Consider the following 26,140-nt stretch of genomic DNA (forward strand, 5'->3'; position numbering starts at 1 on the left):
CTATTGAATGATCCTCAGCATTTCTGAAGTACTGTGAATCAAAACTTATGTCTTACTACAAAGGAAAAATATCTACTAGGTCTTTCTTCAAGCCAGCTTTTTGTTGCATGTTAGGGCATCAGTTCTGAAACACTGCTTCCTGTGATGGGAGGATTTTGGGGTTACAACTGCAATTAAGAAAGAACAGAACCAAAAAACTTGACATCTTTTCCCCACAATATTTGTGACTCCATGGCATTCTCCCAGCAGACTTACACAGGATTTTGCGTTCCAAGACTCTGCCAAATGATAACAGTACATTAACTATGAATCATAGAACATCTGTGGTCTAAATTCAACTTAGAAACAGTTTCACCACTTCTTTTTGAAAAACAGTACACATTTATCTTCAACGAGCCAGAAGATTGATTTCTACACATTAACAACCAAGTCAAATATCACACTGAATTAACATCTTGAAAACATATGAAGGAGTTGCCTGTTTAGCCATTCTAACTCTGTCAGGAAAGTGCAGTCAGTATGTCTGTTGTTTAACAACTGCAGACTTTCCAGGTGATTCTGAAAGCTACCAGCTCTTCTGCAAACATTTAGCTCTCTTAAAAGACACTGATTTATAGAAGACTTCAAACCATTGCAGCCTTAACAGAAGCTTACAGTTTAACACCTGTAGCAATAAAATACTTAAAATAGGAATTACAAGATGGGTAATGGGGCATAACTTGGAAAGTGACTTTGACCCCTTATGATAACATCTTAAAAAGTATTTGGATACAAAACTTCCACACTCAAGTGTCATCTGCTGTTGACAAACTTGTACTGTTCACCCTTAAGACTCACTGCAGTTTCAGTTACATTTTAAGTATAAAAAACACATCCTCTTATCTTTTCAATAAGCTCCATTCAATTTCAGTAAGTTCCATTCAAAGCTTCTGACAGCCAAATACATGCAAAGTGAAAAGAAAAGTCAGTCAGCATTGTTCAACATCATTTTAATCTCCACTGAGGGAAAACCATATAAACATGTTAACACAAACAAAAGATGTTTTGGAAAAGCCCATATGGTACAATGACAGGGTTTAGGTTATAGAAATGTAATTTATAATTTTATAAAAATTATATGAAGGAATAACAACATCTTTCAGTAACATCAGACAGTGTAGAAAAAATAAACCTTGACATTAGCTGTACTCTGATGGTCCTTCTAGTAAGAAATTTAAAAGTGCTTCTTAATAACAGTGCTGCAACTCAAGATTAGTGCAATACGTCAAATCTTAAAGCAGATATTTATAGCAATTGTGCATGTTCTTACAATTAACAAACCCCATCAATCTAAAAATTAACGCTACGTGAGGTAAGTACTCTAATTAGAAGTAACTATTCCTCAAATAGCTTACAAACCAATTCTACTGCAAGGAAAATAGTTGTGTTCCTTCATAGGTTCAAATCTAAACATGATGTGAAACCTGTACTACAAACCAGTCAATATTCGGAAGTTAAAAAGGCCTTGCAAAATATATAGTTCAGTACATTTATGACCCAATGCTACAAACAGTGCCTAATGCAGTAAATACCAACTTAAATGAAACTGAACTTTACAGTTAGTGTACTGAGTTTGACTTAGAATACACTATTTTGTTCCCATCTCCTCCTAGAAGCTCCTATATAAAGTTAGCATATTAACTTAATGTAGAAGACTCACTGTATTTTTATCTGTAAATATGAACAATTAGGTTACCAACTGTGACTGCAACTACTCGTACCATCACTTTCAGAACAAGTGAAAAATAAAGCAGTACTTGGGGAAAAAAACAAGCATCCAGTTTTCCTCTTCACTCGTCTCTACACGACAAGCTGGCAATAACAAAAGATACCCTGCATTTCTACACTGTGATTTTGGCAGGAATTCTCAGAATTCTAAAATTAGTCTTCATTTTCTTGTAGTTCCTTGACTCTGTGATTTACAATGCATAGTACCTAGCACTATTGATATGCAGGCCTCATTTTAAGAGAGGCAAAAACCAGAGTGTTAATACTGAGCCCTTATGACTCATTTGCATAAGCAGCCAAAGGCATTTCATATTCTGTTTCTCAAGGTGTTTATAAGTAGGATTTAAGTCATTATCAACACTAATAATAAAATATAAATTAATAACTATTTGTTCTAATAGACTATGGCTTCGAAGCCTACCAACTGAACTGTTTTTTATAGTATTGCACTTTAATACTAAAGTGACAGTTGAAGCCTGCACAGAACTCGTTTTATAACAATATTTCAATTTCAAAAGCAATAAATAAAATGCAGTATCTAAAAAAAAGTGCCAGTAGATTTAGTCTGTATTTCCCCCATCACAATCCAAACTGCATCATCCGAACCAGGGCCAGTCTTTGGATACTAACTGCATAGCTCTTCCAACATAATAGACCACCCATAAGAATAAGAGAAACAATTAACGCTATCTACAGTAATATTACAAACTGAAAGACAGTACCCTTGAGTATATGTCTCAATTAGCTAAAAAGGATTTGTTGCCTTTGCTCAAGATAGCTTCAGCAGTTAGACACAGTTATTCTGTGACTGCATATTACATCTTTACTGCATTATTTTACAGGCAAGTTGAGTCTTCTTTCAATACATTTTATTAACCCTGATAACGATGTGCAGAACCCCTGCTCTTAAGCCAGGAAACCGTGTCCTAAAATTTAGTAACTTGTCATTGCAGTGACAAGTTGGTTAAGTCTTTAACAGAGTCTCTGATCATCTGTTCTACCTTCGGGTTTCTAGCTCCACTGGTTGCTAGCTCCTTGTCAATAAGCCCCAGGTTGTGCAGATTGAGGATGGAATCAGCAATGATCCGTGCTGTCCTCTTCTGGTACCCCCCAGATGTCACCATCAGGATTGGGATTCTGCGGCGTCTGGCAGCCTTGAACACAACTTCATCCCTCTTCACGATTCCCTGCAAGTGTACAACAGGTACAAAAACAGTTGTGTGAATATATTTCAGTTCTAGCTTCTGGCTTATGGATTTATAGTATTAGATACCCCATAAGTGATAAAGCTTTATATTTTACAATAGGAACAAAACCTCCATTTAGAAGTCCAGTTAGCTGCCTTACGTGCATCATCATTAAAATAAACACACAAAAAAAGGAAAAAAGGCAAATAAAAAATCCTTGACTTGCTTTTAGAGGGCACAACAGATAAAAGTCTTTAGCAACAGTTCCTAGAATTCCTGCTCAAAGGCCATAATGTCTAACCTGAGCGCAAAGTTAAGAAATGCTCACCCTATTTTACAGGTGAGGAATTGAAATTGAGGCCAAGAAAGACTGAATTCAGAGTGGTTTCGTTTGTGCTCAACTTGCCTGGCACCCTCTGACAAAAGCTGGTCAAGATTTCAGACCTACAGAAGAACCAAGAGTCCAAATCAGACTGTACATGCTCACAATCACTAGCTGAGGTATAAGCTTCCAGTTTAATAAAAGCCTGTAGTTAATACCAAAAGACTCTGTGGCTGAAGAAGAGTTGCAGATATAATCAACAGTAAATCCAGAAAAAGAAAAATAAATTCCAGATTATTTCTTACTAATAGAGAAGTGTATGGAAGCAAAAATAGCAAAGATTGCTGACCAGGAGGTACTGGACTGTCACTGAACACATACAGGAGAGTTCAAGTCTCTTGGGCCTCAAAAGGTACATGTAGGAAAAAAGAGAATTCAGAAATAAGTGAGAACAGAATTCAAATCTGCTTTTGTGGGAAGTAAAAGCAGAGCTGCAGATCCACAGCTGGCATGAATAACCCATTACAACGTCTCAAAAAAAGAAAACAAAAAAGGACTAACAACAAAACAGACAACAGCTTACAATGGACAGCTTGAAATGTAAATAGCTGCAGAACTTGGAGAAGGGGAAGGGACTCAAATGCAATCAAATATAAAAAAATGAGGAAGCAGCAGCCAAAGTGTTACACAATGAAAATGAGCACTACTCTCACTGCTTACAGGAAGGCTGTAAAATAAAGAAATATTACCCTGCCATTAAAAAAGACCACAAACAAATGGTAAAGAATAAAATTCCAACACAGCTGACAAGCGTATTTTGTAAAACCATGGAGCAGTAATGAGGTTTGTACAGATTGACACAGTCCTGTGGAATAACAATGGGAATAAGGAATAACAACCAGAAAATAAAGACAAAGGAAACCAAAGAATTGCATTTGGAACAGAACTTTAAAGGAAGTAACAGATTTACTGTACATCTCTTGGGAACCATCAGTGGGTGCAGGAAACATTATGGCACACTGTTCCTAACTGCCTCATCCCTGCTCCAACAACTCTGGTGCCTGAGCCTGGGAGAACTGAGGGGAAAACACATGGGCTTATTGCAGCATCTGTGTGAAAGAAGAACCAGCAGATGAATACAACAGCCTCATTACAAAGATCAGAAGGACTGAGCTGCCACACCTCGAGTTTTCTGGGTAGCTTCTGGCCTCAAGCACCAAGGAACTATCACTCATAGAGAGAACTCTCAGGTGACACACTTCTGAATAGGATTAACACTGCAGCAAGATTTTAAAATATGAATGACGTCTACAACTGTAGGACTGAAGACTGGACTAATGAACCTTGACAAGATGAATTACCCAGGCTCAATGCTCAGTTTCAGCGTTTCCAGTAGCCTGGAATTTCAAGATTGGTGAAACATGCCATTCACACCTAAGCCAACAAGATCCAAGAGAGACAAGAAACCCCGTCTTCAATTCAGAAAACAAACGCTTGAGCTACAGAAACCTTTGCTCCATCAGTGTGCAGACAAACGGCACTCTCTGACTTGCACTTCTACGTGTGACCAGCAGAGTCATTTCACCTTTCCTTCCCCAATCCTAACCTTCTGTCTGTCTCTATAAGCTGCAGCAACTCGTTTCTCATTTTTCTTGGCACTGCTCCTTCTGCAAGGGAAGGATTTAAACCCTTTCTTTTTTAAAGACACATCTTAAGGTATTCTCCTTCACTAAGTTTCTGTTTCTCTTGCTAGCCACTGCTTTCCAAAAAGCTCTCTTCCACCAAATGAGATCTGAACATCCTGGGTCATTTCCAAGGTCAAACCCAAACAAGCGGAAACACTCAGCTCTTCCTTCTCCTTAGAGACAGTTTTACACAGCCAAGGAAACAAAACCTGTAGATTCAGAGCAGCTCCCAAATGGTCCCACCTTGGCTCCATCAAGGACTTTGCAGGGCAGTCAGCAGTGAAAAGGCTGCTCAGTGATAGATGGTAAGGATGAGGAAATGCATAAGGAAACCCATAAAAACCAGCAAGGCGCTAGAGACCTATGCAAGAGAACTAAAGTACCGCAAAACTGTATGAGAATTGGACAGATCGAATGATGGCTCGTCAAGAAGGGAACCCAAGAGCTCATGTAGCAAGAGAGCACTTTCCTATACTAAATGTATGGACACTAGAAGAGTTTCCACCAAATGCAGAAACAGGAGAGAGACAGAACTGAGGAGCTGTCAGAGAAAGAATCATAAAAAATGGAGGAAATAGAAGATCTGTAAGTTATTTTTGAGAAAAGTAGACCCTGGAAGGTGAAGATTCCTTTGAAGCCATACAGAATAAACCAAAATCTGTATCTGGTACAAAACTGGGGAGGGTGGGAAGGTAAACTGAACTGAGAAAGGGTAATGGTATCTGTGCAGAAAAGCATTAGGAAACAGGGGAAAAAGATCTGTTTATTTGCTAAGAGCACACAGACAGGCAGCACAGCATTGCTAACCTGGGAGACACCTGATGAGTGCTTTAAAACAGCTGGGAGTGCTATAGAGAAAATTAAGTGTAAGAGCCATAGTGGGAGCAGGTGACAAAAGAAGTACATCACCAAATGGGGTACCTGAGGCGAAAAGAAACAAAGAAAGAACCAACCAAACAGGAAAAACACAGGTCAGATGAAGCGTAAAAATATATGCGTCTCTGGTTAGCCTGAATGTTCAAAATCAGTGTATTTTAGAGAGAAGATGCAGGCACCCTGGAGAGCAAAAGTATTATGAGTCAGGAAGAGATGACAAAAAAACACATGGTGAAAGAGCAAGGAAGATGTATCTATATGTATCTGCACTGGTTTAATGCAAGTTCTGCACCTTACCTTCATCTAACAACTGCCACAAGCCACTCTCAGGACTGCCTTCAATATCTAGTGAGGAGTGAAAGTCTGGAGATACATTAGTGCTCTACGAACCTGAGGTGAAATAGCAAGTCCTCCCAATGGATCGCCATCCAGAATATCAGTCCCAGCATTATAAACAATGATGTCAGGTCTTAGTTCGTTTAATGCTCCTTCCACATGAGTATGCACCTTCTGCAGGTATTCTGTGTCCTCTGTACCCCATTCTAATTCCACCTTGCGTTTTATGGCACCTAAAAAGAAATCGTTTCAATGTCACTCAATAAATAAAGCATTGCTTTAAAAGAAATGCAAGACTGAGGTAAGCAAGAGGAAAAGATGCATTGTATTTTCATAGAACCTTGAGCTACAGAAACTTATCCAAGTGCGTGCTTCCCCAGCAAATGTAAGCACAGTGACCTTGAAAAAATTCCACTGAAGAGAGAAAATCAGATGCGGGGGGAGGAGAAAAGGGGGGGAATCTCTCAGACACAAGAGAAAAATGCGACTGAAAAGCAGCTGATGTACAAGTCCATTTACCATTCAGCAAAGAAATCATAAAGAAAATTATTAAAAGTAACCTAAATAAAGGATAAAGGGAAGAAAACACTGAAATGCTATTGCAGAGGAAACAGTTGGTAGAAAAAAACCCCAAGATAAATATCACTGAGAAATCATTAAGATGTTTTATCACAACATGCAAAACTTACCATTAAGGGACCACGAATTCATGTGAACTGCTTTATGAATGTCTAACAAGATTCAGCTTTGCCCTAAGCATTTTCCATTTAACGTTCTTACCCTGTAATCCTACCAGAAGAGCAAATATCCATTCTTAATTTAAATCAAATTATTTCTAATGCTTATAATAAGGCATTAGAAGAGGAGGGTTGAGAAGGTAGAGGGAGGAAGCCCAAAGTTATGCAGCCTAGCTTTGGGTGCTTCTACAGGGCTCTGTGTAACTCAATCTGAATTAATCAAACCTATGCCAGAAGTGTCTCACAGTATGATTCTACCTCACCATACCCTATGCTTTCAATTAAATGATGGGTGTCTTACATCTTACATATGGGTTCAGCACCCACCAATAGTGCATGAATTCATATGACACAGAATAGTGGTTACTTTTTCTCTTCCCTGCTTTGTATCCTTGTTCAACATCAGTGAAGCATTTTTCTTATTTTATTGCATCAACATTAGTTTCAAAGATTATTGTTTCTCCATGATATTTTTCTTGAATTCTTTTCTTACAGTTACATAAATGTTCATATAAGTCTGCACAGCTATGCTCTTCTGGACAGCACTTAGAACCTCTTCAGGGTAAAGAATCCACGAGCTGCAGATCGTGTTAGAGGAGGAGGTGAACACATCAGTGCGGGGAGCAACTTGGTGTTGTTATGATGAAGCCATTAAGAAGTTCACAGTCATGAATAAGACTGCATGCCTCTGCAGGTCTTGTCTTCATCTCCATCACAAGACACAGAACTGCAGCAATGAGTTATTACCCAGATCAGGGACTGATGGACTCAGCGACGGGTCTGTAGCTTAGAACTAGCATAGCCTTTTGTCCATCTCTTGCCCATTAGTGAGTGTACTTCTACAGCTTTGACAACTGTAAAACGACACTCAGACCAACAGCAACACTTCTCTAAGGCCTGAACTTCGATTTTCAGCTGTCAACTTCTTATGCTCACCCCTCAGTGAATCCTCATCCAGGCTTTTCCCAACACGCATTTTCTCCTTTCTTTTCCTCAAAATCTGCATAATTCCAAACTACTTCCCCTTAGGCACTCAATACTGTTATGGCTAAGCACTAGGCCATGTTAGCTCATATTTTTACTTCTTTTTTTCTCCCCTAATGAAGCGCATGGGGCAAAAAAAATGTACAGAAGAAACTCTTGTAATAAAATTTGCAGGAAGGCCAGGGAGACAGTGATCTGTTAGAGTTTAACTTAATTATTCAAACTTTCAGGTCCAACTTCTACCTCCCCTCAAAAAGATGCCCTCTGATCTCACCTTCATCTGGCCACGTAGCCAGGTTTGAAGGACAGAACCATTGAACTTTTATTTAAACACCTGGCAACTACAAGAAACTACATATTCACGTGCCTCTGGCCACAGCCTTGTGCCTCGTGCTTCACCGTGCAAAGGGAATGCTCATGTTCCCAGCTGCACAGGAGAGGGCTGAGCTCAGTACTTCACATTTGCTGACAAGGGCTTACTCTGCTTTGGTCTTAATCCATCTGTTCAAATTGTTGCCATTTGATATATGAATAAAGGGATTCTTTCGTTAGGGAAAAAAAGTAAATCTTCATTTGCTTCATTCTGTCTGCTACAGACATGATGTGCTTTAAATGTCATTTTTCAGTTTAATGCCTTTAAATACATATACTACAATTTTTAAACTCTTTACTAGTTAAAAGTAGAATACAGTGCACCTAATCCATGCCAAGAATCCAAATTAAGTAGTCTTCTCAGAATGACAACAGCATTGAGGAATTCAGCAGCAGAACAACATCTCCCCCAATAAACTGTGATTCAGTTCACAAATTAAGCCTGCTATAAATGACAGTCTGACAGAACCAAAGATCAAACAAACTTTGGGCTTTTGCATTCCAGGGAACCATTATCAAAACCTCACTAATTACTGGTGATAGGTCTCAGACACAATGGGCATGTCACAGTAGGAATAAACAAACAGTAATAAAATCAAGCAACAGCTCTTAATGTTTGTGTGACTTCCTTTTGTTTCTGAACTTGTTTCACATTAAGATTCATCTTGTTTTCAGGATGCTTATAAAACAAGTTCTACCACAAAGACAACACCTAAGTAATTTTCAAAGCATAAATCCTTTTTACACAGTGTAAGTCAATTCCTAATGAATTCCTTTATAAATTTAGTGTAAGGTTAAGTTCTAACAGCTCTCTTCAAACCCAAAGGATTATTTAACTCACTGTTCTAAGTGTGGCATGAGCTTTTGAATGGACAAAACCCACCTCATACCCACACCTTGCATTCCAGAAATCCACTCCAGGAGTGAAGGGAGAACACTACAGTGTTCACACTGTTGTGAGATATCACACTGATCACTGAATATCGTATGTTCAATGTGCAATTTTCAAAAATAAGTATCTAGTCACCCTTGGTGCAGGAAAGCATTTTGGAATAGGATTTTCAATCATACTTACGTTTAGCAAATCCATCCCCTGGATAAATGTACCTATTGTAGGCATCCATAATATAGACCCGATGATCATCCATGAAGTCCCTCTCATGGCCATTTCCCTGAAGGAAATTTACAGTTAGCTACTCCTAGCAAACTAACACAGAAATAAATCAGCTGCAAATCCTACAGTAATTAAGCCTACAAAGATCTAATCTTTAAAACTCCTGTGTCATTTTCCTGTTTATAGTCTTGAAGGTTATTTTGAGGCAGAGAGTTCTGGGGTCTTTGATAGCACCAGTCTGAAGACTTCAGGTTTTATCAGAACCAACATCATTTTATCTCTAAGAAGGTATTATCATAGATCTCACTGCACACAGAAGTAAAATACACGAAGATTAGAAGTTAATTGTCTTCAGCATCATCACAAAAAGCAACTGTGACCACTAAATAGATCCCTCATCTTCCAACTGGGGGAAGGATGGAGGACACACATCACTTTCAGCTGCTGCAGGGATATTCATTCTTGTACAAGGATTCATAAATACATAAAGCAAATATAATTCAAGCCTTAATAAGAAGTAATCCCTGGAAAAATTACAAATACTAAGGACCCAATAGTTCTGCATATTGTTTAACACCAGGAATTCCCTACAAAAAGATTGCACTGGGTGAAAAGATGGATGCTCAAGAGAAAACTCAGAGCCTGAAGTTAAACAGTATTCTGTGGGTTCTCATTTAGACTTTCATTCCCACTAGTACAAAAATCATCTTTTCACAGCAATCACCAAGATGACTGTACTGAAATCAGTGTATCATACAGCACCACTGACCCTACCCACCAGAGAATTTCATTTAAACTACAGAAACAGACACTTCCACAGATAGTATCTTTTGGAATTCTGTTACATAATTCAAGTTCCTGGGAAGCACCAGAATTGCTAATAAATGGCAACTCCAGATTATTTCTTCAGTACCTTTGTTCTACAAATAAAGAGCTCATGAACAGAAACCCAGGAATATGAAAGCCTCCAGGAGAGCCATTTCCCTATGAAAGGTGAAACTTGCGAATGCACCAAGAGCTGGACCACTGACAAGATGCGAGTATCTGCATGCTCAGAGACGATCTGCTGAGCTAGTACGTCCCACCCCTCTTATTCCCCAAAGAAAGGAAACAAATGAGTGATTTAGTGTGCAGACTGAGGTGACCTGAAAATCAAAATACATTCCAAGGAGGTTTAAAAAAAAAACAAACAAAAAACCCAAAACCAAAACAAACCCACAAATAAAACACCCCAAAGAAGCATAAACATCCAGACCCTGAAAGAGGTGGCTGAAGAGAATCACAAACACAAAGCATCTTTCTGTTGCATAATCTCTGTCCTTATTTAATGGTAATGTTAGGATGCTTTAACTTGCAGATAAGAGAAATGACAGAAGATAGAAAACTACAGCCTTTAAGCTTCCTCAGTTCCATGGAACTTAAAATGCTTTAAAATGCTTTATTTACACATAATAAATTACCTTAAATGGTTCATCCTGGACATAAGTATGGTGCACTAACTGCTTTTCTAAAAATACCAGTTCCCTCCTTTCAGGATTTATTTTGGAAATGCTACCAAAGATGAGATCTGTTCTCAGCGCCCACAGTAAATCACTTTACCAGGTGAAGAGTGATGTGCTCTTCACTTCATTAGCCTGAAGCCAGGCTTCCCATTGAAACACTGAAGGTCAAATTCATCCCCTGCAAAGGTTGCTGCAACAATCACGCATGCTGAACGAACTGTAATTCTGGTTTAAAAGATTCTTGTTTCTTCTGGAATACTGATCTACTCTGCAGCCTGTGTATGCCACTCCAAAACAGTTCTACATCTAGCCACATGATGGAGCTACAACTCAGTTTAATTTTATTAAACTGGCCTACCAGCCTTTTGGACTAGAATATAATTAAACAACTAAATTGTTCACAGTTGCCATCATCTATGATTATCTCTGTATTCCGCAAGCTGACAATTTATACCACTATTAGAAAAAATGGTATTTCTCAAACACTTGTATTTCAAGCAAAACAACTGCAGCACTGAATAGAGGTATGGTACTCACCTGGTGAGCATCCAGATCAATAATTGTGGCTTTAGACACCCCTTGCACTCTTTCAAATAGGAACTGGATATATAAGAAAAGAAAAAGATGGACAAAGTTATGTAGCTGGGTGACAGATTAAACCGAAGGCTTGAAGCTTGCCCAGTATACTACTGGTCTGATTTGAATGTACTGCATGTCTTTTCATTTCATTCACCAAATAAACAGCTAAATGATTCCAATATATTTAATGACAAAAGCTCTGGTTATTTCACATAACAAGGTCATTTTTGTGGTCATACAATAAAAACCCTATATATTTACACCAGATGAAATGCATGGAACATGCATCTTGCAGTTGTCTGTGAAGGTATCTGCCTACCTGCAGAGCAAGTCAGTAAAGAAAGGGAAGAGACAGATTTCTACTCATCTCTTCTACCTCCCACAGAGTATGAGACATAACATGGGATCAATGGCCCAGGGTAACAAACCTGGCTGCAGCAGTGCTGGCTCTGCACATCTCTGCACCCCACCCAGCAAGCCAGCAAAGGGCAGGTCTACTGGGGGTTATAAAGCTGATCACTGGTGCTGTCACTGATTGATTGATCAGTGTCATTGATCATTGGTGCTGTCACCATCATTGGTACTGTGGAACCAGCAACAAAACTGTGGGCTGGGACAGGGTGAAGCGAGAGCTGCCCAGGCCCCAGAACATCAAGGAGCTCACTTCATGAGACACCAATGACAGCACAAGTGAGGCTTGTTGGTAGGGAGGGAGAAACACCCCACAAGCATGAACTCCACCATTTAGGCAAAGCTGCTGGAGGGACTGAATGCATTAAAGCCACTTTTAGTAACAGAATTCCTTTCTTATGCCAGTCTGTGAAGAAAAAATGCTTTTGAATTCTTTGAGTCTTAGCTTTGACAAGTTACTATCTTTAACACAGACATGGTAAACCCCAAGGATTTTGTACAAACTGCCACCCGCTCTAATTTCTCGATCTGTATTTTGATGGCAGGAAAACAGAACACTGGATTTCTTTCCTGAAAATTACCACGTACAGAAATTAGGATGTTATGTCATGTAGTGTGCTGCAATCATTAGAGCTTTTTATGTTTGATTATTACTGATACTTTATAAATAATCTAGTATACAAATATACCATAGTACATTTGATAAAAATAAGCCCTAATTGCAGAAGTCTCTTGCTTCAGCCTTTCAACAGCTAAATACCAAATGTATTCATTCACAGTCAGTGATTATTTTGGAGACATTCACATTTTTATTCATGATTTTGAACCACTCTGAGCACTGTATAGTGCAGCTTGATTCAGAGAGAAGATTGCTGTCTGCATTCGTCTTGATATAACCACTGAAACTAATGTGGGATTTTCAGGTTCAACTGCAAGGCTGGGATAATTACCAGTGAGGATATTGTAAGTCAATCTGGCTTGATTTTGAGTGTTTTTTTGCAGTTAGACATTATTAATGTAACTGTAGTGGTTCATAATTACATTCAGAATTCTGACCCCTGCAACTCTTCCCTCGCACTTCACAATACTGCCCATTGTGTTCTGCAGCATTGAGTACCACACCTTTTTCCTGTTCCAACCCATCTACAGATGGCTTTATTTTCTCCTATTAAGATGCAGATTAGTCCTTATGAATTTATGTGGATTTTTTCCATTTGCACAAACAGTAGGAAGTACTGTGTTAAGAGCACTTCTTACCTTTATAGCCAGTGTGATATCAGCATATGCACAGAATCCTCCACCTTTGTCACTCGAACAGTGATGAAAACCACCCCCTAGACATAAAAATGTTGGAGAGGTGAAAAGCTAGATGCTAAGGAACACTTTGGTCTTTGCAAAGAGATGGAGCTTACTTACGTGGCACATACTATTTTCTTTAGCAAATACCACCCCTAGAGCCACCCAACCCTTACAAGCAATACGAAACATCTCCTGGGTTTCTGTACATACCTTATGCGTGGCCTAGTGAGCATCAGGCAAAGGAGCTGCCCTTTCATTTAGCAACCACCCTAAAAACTAAGGAATGAATGTATGTTCAAGGCCAGGCTGGATGGGCCTTGGAGCAACCTCCTTCAGTGGAAGGTGTCCCTGCCTATGGCAGAGAGTTAGAACTGGATGAGCTTTAAGGTCCCTTCCAACCCAAACCATTCCATGGTTCTGTGGTAACACATAGAGAATTTCACTGTGACCGTTCTGCTCCCCAGGCATGCTGGAGATACGAAATAAACATTATGGGCAGGTGGGAAGGACATGTGGAAGGTTCTTTTCCATGCTAAACACCAGGTCAAACCCACCAAGGTACATTATCACTTGCACAATGTTTTTTGCAAACACTCAGACCAGAAGAAACTTCAGGTACTCCTCTTTACAACACAATCACACGTGTTCTTTACAGGAAAAAAGTACTTAGGCCTCCCCCTCCCAGACATACCTTTTATACAATAAACTGTAACCTTTTACTGAAAAACCCACTACAAATATCTAAGCAGGAAACTTAGCAAGCTCACTTATATATCAGTAAATACAACAGGCCTTGGGCTTCATTTTTAACGTCTAACTTTTAATATTGGATGCTCATTTCATAGAAGATGTAAGAAATAATGGAAAACCTCCAGAACTGATGAGTTCTATGGAAACAAGAAGCTACGAGTCAAGTAACACAAGCTATTGCTTCCATAGCTTCCTGGGTTTGCATTGCTCTTTGCTGCGAGCAGGAGAACACATTTATAGCCACCATAATTTAATTTCATGTAATATCTTCATAATTTGTTCATTCAAGTCTTTCTCAGGAAAAACTGCACATAGACACTACCTGGTCCAGCCCTGCTCTCCAGCATATCCACCAGTCCCTTCAGTGCTATGACATATAAAATAGCTGATGATAAAATCTACGAAAATTATAAAATAATTTAATGAAATCAAAGATTTTATTGAAATATTTACATTTACTCCAAACATTTTACCTTAATATTTTTGCACTACTTCAATCCAAACTCTTTCATTTTATATTTACATATATATATACACACACACATGATTCCACTATCTTTATCCATTATCTTCCTTTTTCTTTCAAAAAAATATTGTAATTATAAAACTGCAATAGGGTGATAGTGGATGAAAAAAAATCCAGCACTTCTCCCATTTGTTTTACCTTTAAAATTGAATTTAGTTAAACACAACCCAGTCACTTTCTACTATTGTAATATAGATTGTGCTAAATGAAAACAGTATGTTTTTAACCATGCTATTTCAAGTGTCATTCAGTGTCCTGCATGTGTACTTACCCACGTTGATTGCCCAGCCTCTTTCAACAGCCAGTTTTCCTGCCTTAAGGGAAGGACAGGGAGAACTTCATGAACAAAGGAAGAACCATTTCACACCTCCTGCTCCCTCCCCACACACAGCTCCTGGCACTTGAACTGTGCCCATGGAATGCTTGGATGTTTCAGCACTGCAGGTCACGCTGAATCAGGTCTCTAAAGATGAGCCAACCAAAACTACCCTCAGCATAATTGGTTGAAAATACTATTTGCTCTCTCCTCTGTATTTCATTTCTGGCAGTTGAATAGATCTAAAGCGAACCATGCTTTGCACAGGTGAACACTGACCCCTGGCAGAGAAATGATACAGGAAAAGTAAGAGTGTTAATAAGAGTAAAAAAAATGAGCAAGGATCTTCCAATATCATTTCTGTTCATGGCAAAACAGGAGGAATCTAAGCTCCAAATCTTGAAAATACAGATTAAAGGTTACAACTGGGGGTGAGGACAAAAAAAAATGTTACAGTGTGAAGTGTCCTGTGACTTCTTAGATTTTAAACGCTAATACATCCATAGTACAGAATATTACCAATCCTTTTTCCCTCCAATACAGCAAAACTGTGCCTGTATCTCTCCTTCGAACTCAGATGACATTCAAGGAAGGGAAAGAACTGACAGAGAAAAGATACACAAGGCTTAAATGATGGCATTTTAATTGAAAAACCCGACTTATTTTGGCCTTACTTTGGTTCAGCAAGTGTTTAAATGCAGTACTCCTTAATGTCATGTCAAAAAGAAGATATTACTAGCTATAATTTAAAAATAAATAAATAAGGGAAAGCCAGATTATTCTTTTCCATAATCATGGAAAGAACATATTACACATCAACTATGGAAAGAACTTTGAGCAGCTGAGAATTCCTCATTACCAGTATTTACATTTGAACAGTTCTAACTTAGTATTAAGGACACTACTGGGAAGATCAACATCATTCTGTTATGAACACACCAACTTACACAAATTAGATCTTGAGAAAAGATTGTAGTTTCTGAACTATAAACCCCATTAAATCACAGGGAAAACACATTATGTGTGATTTAGCAGACTGCCTAGGGATTCCTCCCCAAAAAAGCAATCTTCCCATATTGCTAAAAAAACATCATTAAAAGTACAGATACAAGAATCTTCATGACAAACAGGACCATTAGCAATAGAAGATTGTACTTCTGGCTTATACTGCACAAAGTTTACTCTCTGATGAATCAAAACTGCTTTTAAAGTTTTGATACCTACTTCCCCATAATGAAATCTAAAAAAGGTAAAACTATCAGCATATGGCATCAACAGCAATCCAAAAGTGAACAGCAATGGCATCTCTATTTCAGGAGGCATGATACAAAGACACAACAGACACAGTGGCTAGCTCTTCTACACCGTCACGTTTCTAACAAGTGAACATGTGTTTATGAGTTAAAGATAACACCAGCACAATGAAAACATCACAAAACTACGTAAAAGTATTTATTAGTTAGAACCAGGTTGAAATAGATACCATACACACGTACTGTCAAGGCTCTCACAAAGTATCAAAAGCAGACTATTAGGAAACTCTAGATTCTTCCCAATTATTTTCCTGTTCTACCATTTCCTTCTTTCCTCGTAACTATGGTACAAAAAGGCAGTATGGCTATAATAAGAGAAGGCTCTGCATGTTCCTATTCAGACAGGACTTTGCCAAGACCCTCAGCTCAATGAGAACTACTGACTGCAGTCAGAAACACAGTACACAGGAGAGACCTAGCCAGGAACCAGAAATAATGATGAAGGATGAAACTGAGACAGAATGGAGCTACTTCTTTGTCTGAGAGTGACAACCATTTATATAAGCACCTTGAAGTACAGGAACCAGAGGAAACCACAATTCTTTCTCTCTACTATAACTGCATTCAGCTCTGGGGCCCCCAACAAAAAGATGGGTGTGAACCTGCTCAAGTCCCAAGGTTCTCCTCCCCATCTTTACAGAAGTGGGAAGGGGAAAAAGGCAGGGAGTGAGTGAGCAGCTGCATGGTTCAGAGTTACTGGCTGGGCTTAAAACCACAACAGTTCACCACAATAATGCTCCAAAGGCTGGAGCAGCTCTGCTCTGGAGCCAGGCTGAGAGAGCTGGGCTGGGTCAGCCTGGAGAAGAGAAGGCTCCTGAAGGGGAGACCTTAGAGCAGCTCCAGTGCCTAAAGGGGCTGCATGAAACCTGGAGAGGGGCTTGGGACAAGGGCCTGTAGGAACAGGCCAAGGGGAATGGCTTGAACCTGTCAGAGGGGAGATTGAGATGAGCTCTTAGGCAGAAGCTCTTCCCTGTGAGGGTGCTGAGGCGCTGGCACAGGGTGCCCAGAGAAGCTGTGGCTGCCCCATCCCTGGCAGTGTTCAAGGCCAGGTTGGACACAGGGGATTGGAGCAACCTGCTCTAGTGGAAGGGGTCCCTGCCGGTGGCAGAGGTTGGAGCTGGATGAGCTTTAAGGTTCCTTCAACCCAGACCACTCTACAATTCTATGGTGATACCATTACCCAGCCTATAAAGTCAGGTTGTTTTTCTGTTTTGTTGGGGTTGGTTTGTTTGGTTTTTTAACAATTCCAGCAAAACCAGCTGGGTGCTATCTCCAGCTCCTGCTGGTAAACTGACAATGTTCCAGGTGGTTTATGCATGTTTGCATTAGGGAGATACACTGCATTCCACTTCCATTATCCCCGCTTTTGCCAGTGAGCACCTACGAAAGGAAGTAGCACTTTTCCTTATCTGGTGTACTACCATAATCCAGTAAGCCTAAAGGTTTATCCAGGACCTAGCATTTCTTTCCAAACTCATGTGCTTCAATTGTCCTAATGGTTGGTTTGACATTTGCAGTTATTTACCTGGTTTTTTCATGCTTATGCAGGCTTTCAGGCTTCAACAAAAGCATCAGACATAGCTACACTGTACAAAGACTTCCATATGTTTCCTTACCTCATTATTCTTTGACTTTAAATTACACATACATCCAAGACAACAGAGTAACAAGAGAATTAACGTATAATTAGGAAATGGGATTTAAGAGGTGAGAACAGCAATGGTTCAAAAAACAGAGCCCAAGGTGGTCAAGATACATACAGGCTTTATAAAATAAAACCATTTCACACTCACAAACCTGAATTAAAACCAGCCTCAGCAACTGTCAAGGATCCTTTAACCTGGTGAATGTCACAGGACTCTTCTCCTATGATTTAGGAAGAAACCACTGGCCACTTTCATTTAACAGCTCAGAGCAATAAGCATTTAACTCGCTCCACACAGACAATTTCAGCACAGAGGAGGTGACTTTTTGATCCTTTCTTCTACTATCCCCCCACTCAAGAACTTACTGGACCTTTCCTTTGCCACTTCTATGATCACTACTATCACCTCTTCCTCCAACTGTGAACAAGATTTTTCTGAACACATGTTTTTCTGAACACGTAATTATGACCAGTGTTTGGTTTATTACAAAGGCAGTTAAGATGACCTACCTAAAACAAATAAAATTGCACTGTTAGAAGATGCTTCTGAATCTTTATAGTAGAGGTTTAAGATCAGTCACAAGTTGTCTTGTGACTTCTATTGTCTTTGTGATTCTACTCCTTTCTCTACTACCTTTTGTAACAGAAAACAACTGGCAAAGCTTCATTTACATACACACATGCAAATCCAGCAGCTGGATGGGACACACGTTTAACAAGAGGACTAAAATACTGAAAGAAGCTGACTTTTTTCTGATGAAGATCAAGCACTGAATAGTTCTATCACTAAAAAGAAAATACAACAGAAAAGCAGGATATTTCATCTTGCCTTAAAATTTAGCGAAAACTTGCTCTCTGCTTTCATTTCACACAGTGAAACGCAAGAGGGATGAAACTTACTAGTGCCCAGACTCACTTATACACACACCAGGGACAGCAGCAACAGTTCAACTCACATCTGTTCAACAGAATGAAAGAAAACTTAGAGAACTGCTTCACCCAACTTCTGGGCCCTCTCAAAGACAAGACTTCAGCCTTCTTCACTGATCCTGAAAACTGCTGCACTGCCTTTGATGTTCTTTAGATGACCTATGTCTTTAACAAATTGATACGTTAATGTAAGCATTTAAAAATAAGAAGCCTTGATTCCAGTGCAGACTACTAAGTACCTACATGTCTGTTGACACCCAAACATGAAGCTCCTTCCAGACAGCACCACAGCTCTTTGGCAAATATGTGCTTTAAAATCCGCTTCTGTATCAGCAATTTGAACACTGTCAAAAGCTAATTCCACTTCTGCATATGCCACAAGTCCTGCCATGTCTATTACTGCCAGTCCAGGCTGCCCCCTCTTCTGCAAATTACAGACCATGAAATCAGGTAGGTCCTTCTCCTGGGTAGCTGCTAACGAGTGGCAAACTGTGCTCATGGTCAGGACTGTAGCATCTCACTTCCCTCTGCAGGCTTTGAGCTACATAAAGTATTACCACTCACAGGTTTGTAGTGTTTCAATCACCAAGTTTAAATAGAATAAAAGTGACTCAAGATCACCTTACCATTATTGTTCCTCCTGTCTGGGTCCGTAGAGGTTTCAGAACTTTTCTCTGAACCACAAAATTGGGCAGGAAGGCAACTGGTGGGATTTCTGTGATTGTAGCAACGACAAATGACCACTACAATGAAAGGAATCAAAAGTTCCAATTAGTGCAGTCTGTCTTAATGATGACAGTTAGGTCTCTCATGACCCAAATGTTCCTTATTAGTAAACTCCAAATAGGTTCGTCCTCAAGTTGTTAACTATGAAAATCATCAGTCCCTATCACCATCGCCAGGTTTTTCAGACCTTAGTATCAAATGGGAATAAATCAGCAATTTTCCAGCAAGCCAGTATTTCAGAAAATCTAACATCCTTGGGACTGGGAGGAAGAATTGTAACACATCCTTCAGCAGCATTAATAGCAGGCTATGCTTCTTCAAGCGTAAAATATCTTTTCCTGTGTCAAGTAAAAGGATATACCAAGGAGAAAGGAAAAACAGACAACTAAAAAGTTCAATACTGAAGTGAACGGACAGTGCACATTTTAGCATGAAGAAGTGATTAAAATTTATTTAGCATATTAAACACTTCTGGAAAACATTTAAAGGAAATGTTTTGTTGAAAAGTCCTATCATCACAAACATAATTTGAAGGTTAGAACCCAAAATATTTCCAATACGTACATGCTTTTTGGCAAACACATACATTATTTCAAAGAACTTCTACTAACATTGTCACCAGCAATAACACTGCTAAATATAATTCAAAGAGTTAGTCACAAGCAAGAAGATACCTCTTCATCCAATACCAAAATGTTCAGGTACTGAAATTATGAAATAGACACCCTGCAAAAAGAGTCTGTATAGATTCCATTTTAGAAGGGAAGAGAAAGTTCTGGGGAGACCTTAGAGCAGCTCTCGGTGCCTAAACGAGCTACAGGAAACTGGGAGAGGGGCTTTGCACAAGGGCCTGTAGGGACAGGCCAAGGGGAATGGCTTGAACCTGCCCGAGGGGAGACTGAGTTGAGCTCTTAGGCAGAAGCTCTTCCCTGTGAGGGTGCTGAGGCGCTGGCACAGGGTGCCCAGAGAAGCTGTGGCTGCCCCATCCCTGGCAGTGTTCAAGGCCAGGTTGGACACAGGGGCTTGGAGCAAGCTGCTCCAGTGGAAGGGGTCCCTGCCCGTGGCAGGGGTTGGAACCGGATGGGCTTTTAAGGTCCCTTCCAACGAAACCAGTCTGGAATTCTGTTTTCTTCAGCATTAGAGTATTTAACTAGATTCAGTACATTTGCTGCCGAACTGCTGTTAGCTGTCTGCTTACAGATGATAGGAGGTACAAGTGGTCAATTTTAACCAAGGACAATCACATGCCAATTTCAGGGTCCTCTGACATTTAGAAATGCTTTGGCTTTCCACTTAACAGTGTTTCAACTACAAAGTACAGTGAGATGAGGTGGAGGGATGGTGTTATTCATAAAGTTAAATACTAACTATATTTTGTGAACTATATTTTAAGCTCTTACTACTTTTATATTTGTAAGACATTATTCCATTACCTTATCAGGCCTCCAACATCAACAAAGTACCTTAACTGTATTGTAATACAGTCAATTTTAGTGAAGTCCTTTTGCAAGGTATTTTAGCTTTCAAACAAGCATAATGTAAAGAACTGGGTTCAATTCTGTTGTTCTAAAATGGAATAAAAAAGGTCACATTGGATAAAATACCATTTGATCTCAAATGTGAATGACAATCAAAAATTCTCCCAAAGTTTTAATACAGTTTACAAATATTTTAATCCCAATGGGAACAAGTGGGAGCAATACAGGCTCAAATGAACACGTACCCTGCTGCAGGTTTTGTGGTGAATGCAAGAAATCCATACATGGTACAAGGAGAGAGTATGCACAGCTTTCTGTCCATAGCTGAGGATGCTCACAGGGCAGTGCCAAGCCCAACAGCTTTCCCTGCTTCAGATGCAGTCCTTGACTGTGTTTGTGGAATTCCTAACATACCAGGGAAGAGTCATATGACTGCAAGGAAAATCCTGCAGTTCAAGAATGCAGCCATGGACAAATTAAAATGCTTCCCCAAAACCACCACTGTAATAATAGAGAAATATATTGCCTCAAGCTGTGGACAGTTTTGTGCTATTTCAATTCAATGTGCTGATTTTGTTTTCCAGCATTTCTTGCAATAACTCCTACAACAGCTCTGTACATACTCATAAAAAGGAATTAAAAGCAATTATTTGATAGAATACTTTTTCACACTGTAAAAATAAAAGATGATTTTGCACAGATGAGGGCTACATCAATTACATTTTCCAGGCTGTCAGTTGGCTTCTGTAACACAAGTCTTCACACACAGCAGTCTCCTATGATAGAGAACCAACCCTTCACATTTTATTTGTTTTATCACTACTTTTTTTGCATTCAAATTGCACATATCAGAATAATGCCAGTGACTGTTTCTTTTGGTAGATACTTGCTCTCACTCAGCCACCATCAAATGACTGACTCCACTAGCATTTTGTAAACATGTAGTTATATAACTGAACAGAAATGAAACCTTGGTCTGGATTCAGGGAAGAGTATCATATATAAATTTAATCATATGCCTTCACTTCCTCTCAGTTATCAATTCCATTTAATTCTTCTTTATTTCTGTTGCTCATAGCAGAGATTTTTTTTTAAATAATTTACCTTCCTGTGTTCTGGATAAATAATTCAATGCATGAACTTACGTTTCAATTTTATAAAACTTCCACTCCCTGTTAAAAGGAGTAAAGAAGCCAGGTTAACCCTTAACCAGGTACATTCTCCTTTAACACACCCCCTACTCAGTTAACTACTAGGCAGTATTATTAAACATGGCTAAGTGCAGTAACTAAGGTTACATCCAAAGTTACATCCAACAAAACCAAACAAACCAACCAACCCATCACCAGCTTCAGAAGTCCTTAACTTTCCTTGCTTACGCCAAAACTTTCTAACAGCATAAACATTTGAAGAGGACATTCTTGCAGGACTTTACCTTTGAAGTATTATCACTATTAACTTTAGTTCCTTAACTACAAAAGCATCTTTTTAGTAAGGTTAAATGACTTTCCAAATCATTTCAGATTATTAGTGCTCAAGGATTAAAAGTTAAACTGAAAAACTAGTATCAGGAAGAGAAAGCTGAAGTAGTTGCTGATACATCTGGATTAATACAAACAACACATTAATGATCAAAACCAACCCCGATACTGCCTTGTGTTATGCATTCAGTGCATTCCAGCATTATGAAATACCCAACAACACATCAGGTTTTTAGGAAATGTGCAATTTTGTCTAATATCTAAATTCTAACTGTGTTTAAATCTTTGTTTCCTACAGCTACTCCCAGCTCAAAGGAAAATTCATGGACTTATAATTCCAACACCAAGCAACTGATGTAATATTCAGAAGCTTGCCTGAGACAAAGCTATTTAGATCCATCTTCAAAAGATACAGAAAGTATGTCTTTAGCTTGAATTACTTCAAATAATATCATAAAGGTGACTAGGAAGATTGTAATTTTCACAAAAGCTTCCAGATCAAGGTATGGACACACTATTGGCACTGGGAATGATACTCTGCTGGCAGCAATCAACGGTACCCAGATAACACCACCCAAAAACCAACCAGCCAAAAAACAATTACAGTGCATCAGTCTTCTACCAATGAGCTGGAAATATTAAAAGAAAAAAAAGAAATCACTGCCAACCAAATGCTAGCTTACCCTGAAGGGTTTTACTAGTCACTTCAGCTGCAAAGAATGCCTTGAAGCATTTGGGCAGCAGTGTAAGCACTGAAACCTGTCAAACCTTGGCCCCATGACTGAGCATTCTTGTTCAGTTTTTGTATATTCCTACAGACCTTCACCTGACACATTAACATGCACATGAAAATTTAGGTAAAAGGGATCTAATTCATTTTTCTGCTCTCATGACCTTTTAAATTAACATTTTGTAGTAAATCACCACTCACCTTCAAGAATTTCTCACCAATGAAGCTTGAAAAAATTGAGCCAGGATAAGGCACATTGCAGGGAGCAGAGACAGTGCTGACAGCACAATCACTGCACCCACTGAAGAACTGGACAGAGGAACCATAAGCACTTCTGAAGGAGCCCACTTCATCCAAACTAAACCCACATTTTCAGCTGCAGTCACCAGCGCAGCGCACACAGCCCAAGCAGCATTTCATGCTGCTTTATCTCAACGTCAAACACAGCCACAAGTATTGCAGGCTGAACCAAGTATTTTATGAGGCTGCTTCTACTGCCTTCACTCCCCAGAGTCTAACCCTCTTCCCCAGCACCCTGCTGACGCCACTACCAGACAGGCAGGCAGGTACCTTGGGTCTCTTGGCAAAGGCACTCACACCACCAGGCAAGAACCAAAGCCCACAAGCACTTGAGCACCAGACAACACTCTCTGTAATCACATCAACCCACTTCTCATGGGTATAAAACCTCGTATTTCTAATAGGATTATTAATTTAAACCTACAACATTTACAAATATGTAAAACAGACTCGGATTTGTAATTCAACTGATGGATCGCCTGTTTTGGATCACTTCAAAAAAGCACCTCTTGCATTCCACTGATGCACAAGCGTCACCTTCTTCGTTCGCAATTCGGTATCTACTCATTTATAACAGAACTTCTCACATATAAAAATGGTTCAAATGAAGACTTGCACTTTCCAAAACCTGCTTTAGCCTCATTGCCAACCTTATTCCAAACTTTCACAGTGCTGATATGCAGGAAATTCATCATTTTACATACCACTAGAAAAAGGCAGTAAGTGGAAAAGTACTGCAAGCAAGTTATCCAAAGTCCAGTCAATATCCTGGAAATATAAACTCTTCAATGGAACAACTGAGGGGGAAGCACCCAAATTCAAAATGCCACATGCCATGCTACCTAAAGCAGGGAAAAAAGGAGACCTTTCCTTCTAACACAGACCTAATGTCCAGTACAGCTTGATCTACTTTGTGCACACCACTTTGTTTATCTTCAACCAACCTCCGAGCCAGCTCCTCCAGCTGCTGCTAAGGTACCAAACAGCACTTCTTGCAAGTGCATGAAATTTCCTACCAAATTCAGGCTCGAGTTTTACATGAAAAGTACTCAAGTGATCCATTAAAGAGGTAAGCATTCCCAGAAAGGCAGGCACCTTTGTAGTCTTCAGAGCTGATCTAATACAAACCTACATCATTTATTGGTAGGTCTGTATTGGTCTGAATTTATATATAGAAAAGTACAGCAGACTTTGGCTAAAGCCATATATAGAGGCTACCCAAGGCCTTTTCATGTCTAGCCGTGCTCTTTAAGGTTTGCAACTAAGCACTTCTGTTTTCACTGCTTTACAGGAATTTGCTGGCCTGACCAATTCAACCTCTTCCAGTTTCTACAGCTGCAGGAAATACTCTCAAGGAGAGACACACAGCTCATCACACCTGAAAGCATACCACAGTACTGGTTTTGAACACCAAGACACAAATTATACAGCCAGTTCTCTGTGAAGCCATCCCGTAGGTAATGAAAATAATATTACAGTATTCCAAAGTGTGCTATGCACATTACACCCCGCTTCAAAGATGTGCTTCAGTAGAAGAGGTAGATGGTTCTATGGAATTAAAAGCTCAGTATCAAGAATAGCTGCAGTAAGATCAAATCTAATGATGTATGAAATTCCATATAACTTTAAAGCACAGAAAGAAGCGTAAGACAACTCGGAAAAGGAGTAAGAGTGAAAAAGGTTGACACAAATAATAGAGCCCTGACACAGAAAAATGACATTCCAGAAACAGCAATACAAGGACTCTTTCACTGCAGAAGAGCAAAGGTGACCAAAATAACTCCCTTTGAATTATGAAATGGAAGATTACTTCTCATACAAATATCTTCTCTGCCCTCCAAGTAAAGAGTTGCAAAATAAAAGCAATGTCACCTGTACTCATCTGCTAATTCTACCTATAGATGACTTAATATACTCAGAGATCTCAAGTTCATGTTTTAAAGCTACATTTAACAAGCGGATGTTTCATCTAGAAATGCCCAGTGAATACTCTTTAAACCCTGTAAATATGCAATCTTATATAAGCTGGTACTGGAAACCTTCACACACAGATAATGTGCAAGGTTATGCCCCTACATCTATCTTTCAACTCTCTCACTACTCCACTGATACAGGCAGTGTCTAAGTAGGAAGTCATTACTCCCCCCACAACAGACTGACAACAGAATCCCCATGTGAGTCCTCTTTTGAGATTACATAAACCCTGAACTCACAGAGCAATCCTTGTATTAAGAAACACCCAAGGAAGTACTTCATTTTAGAGCTCTTCAATGTATTTTCAATTTCAGAAGAATTTAGTAGAGTAAATCAAAACTTACACTGTTGAAGGAAAACTCTGGTACCAAGAAGATGTAATTTACACCTCAAGCATTAACATTTTCCTTATGTTCATGTACCTGATAGAGCACCTTTTCCCTCTACCAATCTCTAGTGTGAATTGCTTACTATGGCTATGGCTTGCTTTCTGTCTTCTCAATAACGTTATCAAATATTACCAAAATGTATCATGTTATAGTATATAAAAGTGGATTCTGTAATAAAGCTAGTAGGATGTCTGTTGCCTTTGACACTAATTCTAGACAGTTTGCTTGAAAAACAACGTGAATGAGTACAGCACCTTTAATTTATTAAGGTAGCGTCTTGTGTGAACAACCAAGAGATCTTCATCAGTGGCTTCCCGTGCCTGTACAATCAAGTCATCTGCAATTAGTTTTTCTTCTGAAACAGGAGAGAAATATCAATTGGCATTGTATACCATCACTTCCCATAGTCCA

General features: G+C 39.3%; 1 protein-coding gene across 4 annotated transcripts in view; it reads right to left on the bottom strand.

The window, feature by feature from the left end:
- Positions 1 to 972: 972 nt before the first annotated feature.
- The window catches only part of HDAC11 (histone deacetylase 11), a 656,323-nt gene continuing 631,155 nt past the window's right edge, over positions 973 to 26,140 (bottom strand). For all 4 annotated transcript variants that reach the window (XM_061357831.1, XM_061357832.1, XM_061357833.1 and 1 more), the window contains exons 3-10: positions 25,984 to 26,084; positions 19,278 to 19,394; positions 14,719 to 14,761; positions 13,130 to 13,206; positions 11,420 to 11,482; positions 9,342 to 9,438; positions 6,228 to 6,406; positions 973 to 2,954 (exon numbers count right to left, since the gene is read on the bottom strand). In XM_061357831.1, coding sequence (XP_061213815.1) covers positions 2,712 to 2,954; positions 6,228 to 6,406; positions 9,342 to 9,438; positions 11,420 to 11,482; positions 13,130 to 13,206; positions 14,719 to 14,761; positions 19,278 to 19,394; positions 25,984 to 26,084 — 920 coding nt within the window. In that variant the 3' untranslated portion in view covers positions 973 to 2,711. The remainder of the gene's footprint in view (positions 2,955 to 6,227; positions 6,407 to 9,341; positions 9,439 to 11,419; positions 11,483 to 13,129; positions 13,207 to 14,718; positions 14,762 to 19,277; positions 19,395 to 25,983; positions 26,085 to 26,140) is intronic.

Source organism: Neopsephotus bourkii, unplaced genomic scaffold (genome assembly GCF_033783945.1).
Source record: "Neopsephotus bourkii isolate Nb327-2 ecotype Australia unplaced genomic scaffold, CSIRO-AGI_Nbou_v1 NB_923, whole genome shotgun sequence".
NCBI classification, from domain to species: domain Eukaryota; kingdom Metazoa; phylum Chordata; class Aves; order Psittaciformes; family Psittacidae; genus Neopsephotus; species Neopsephotus bourkii.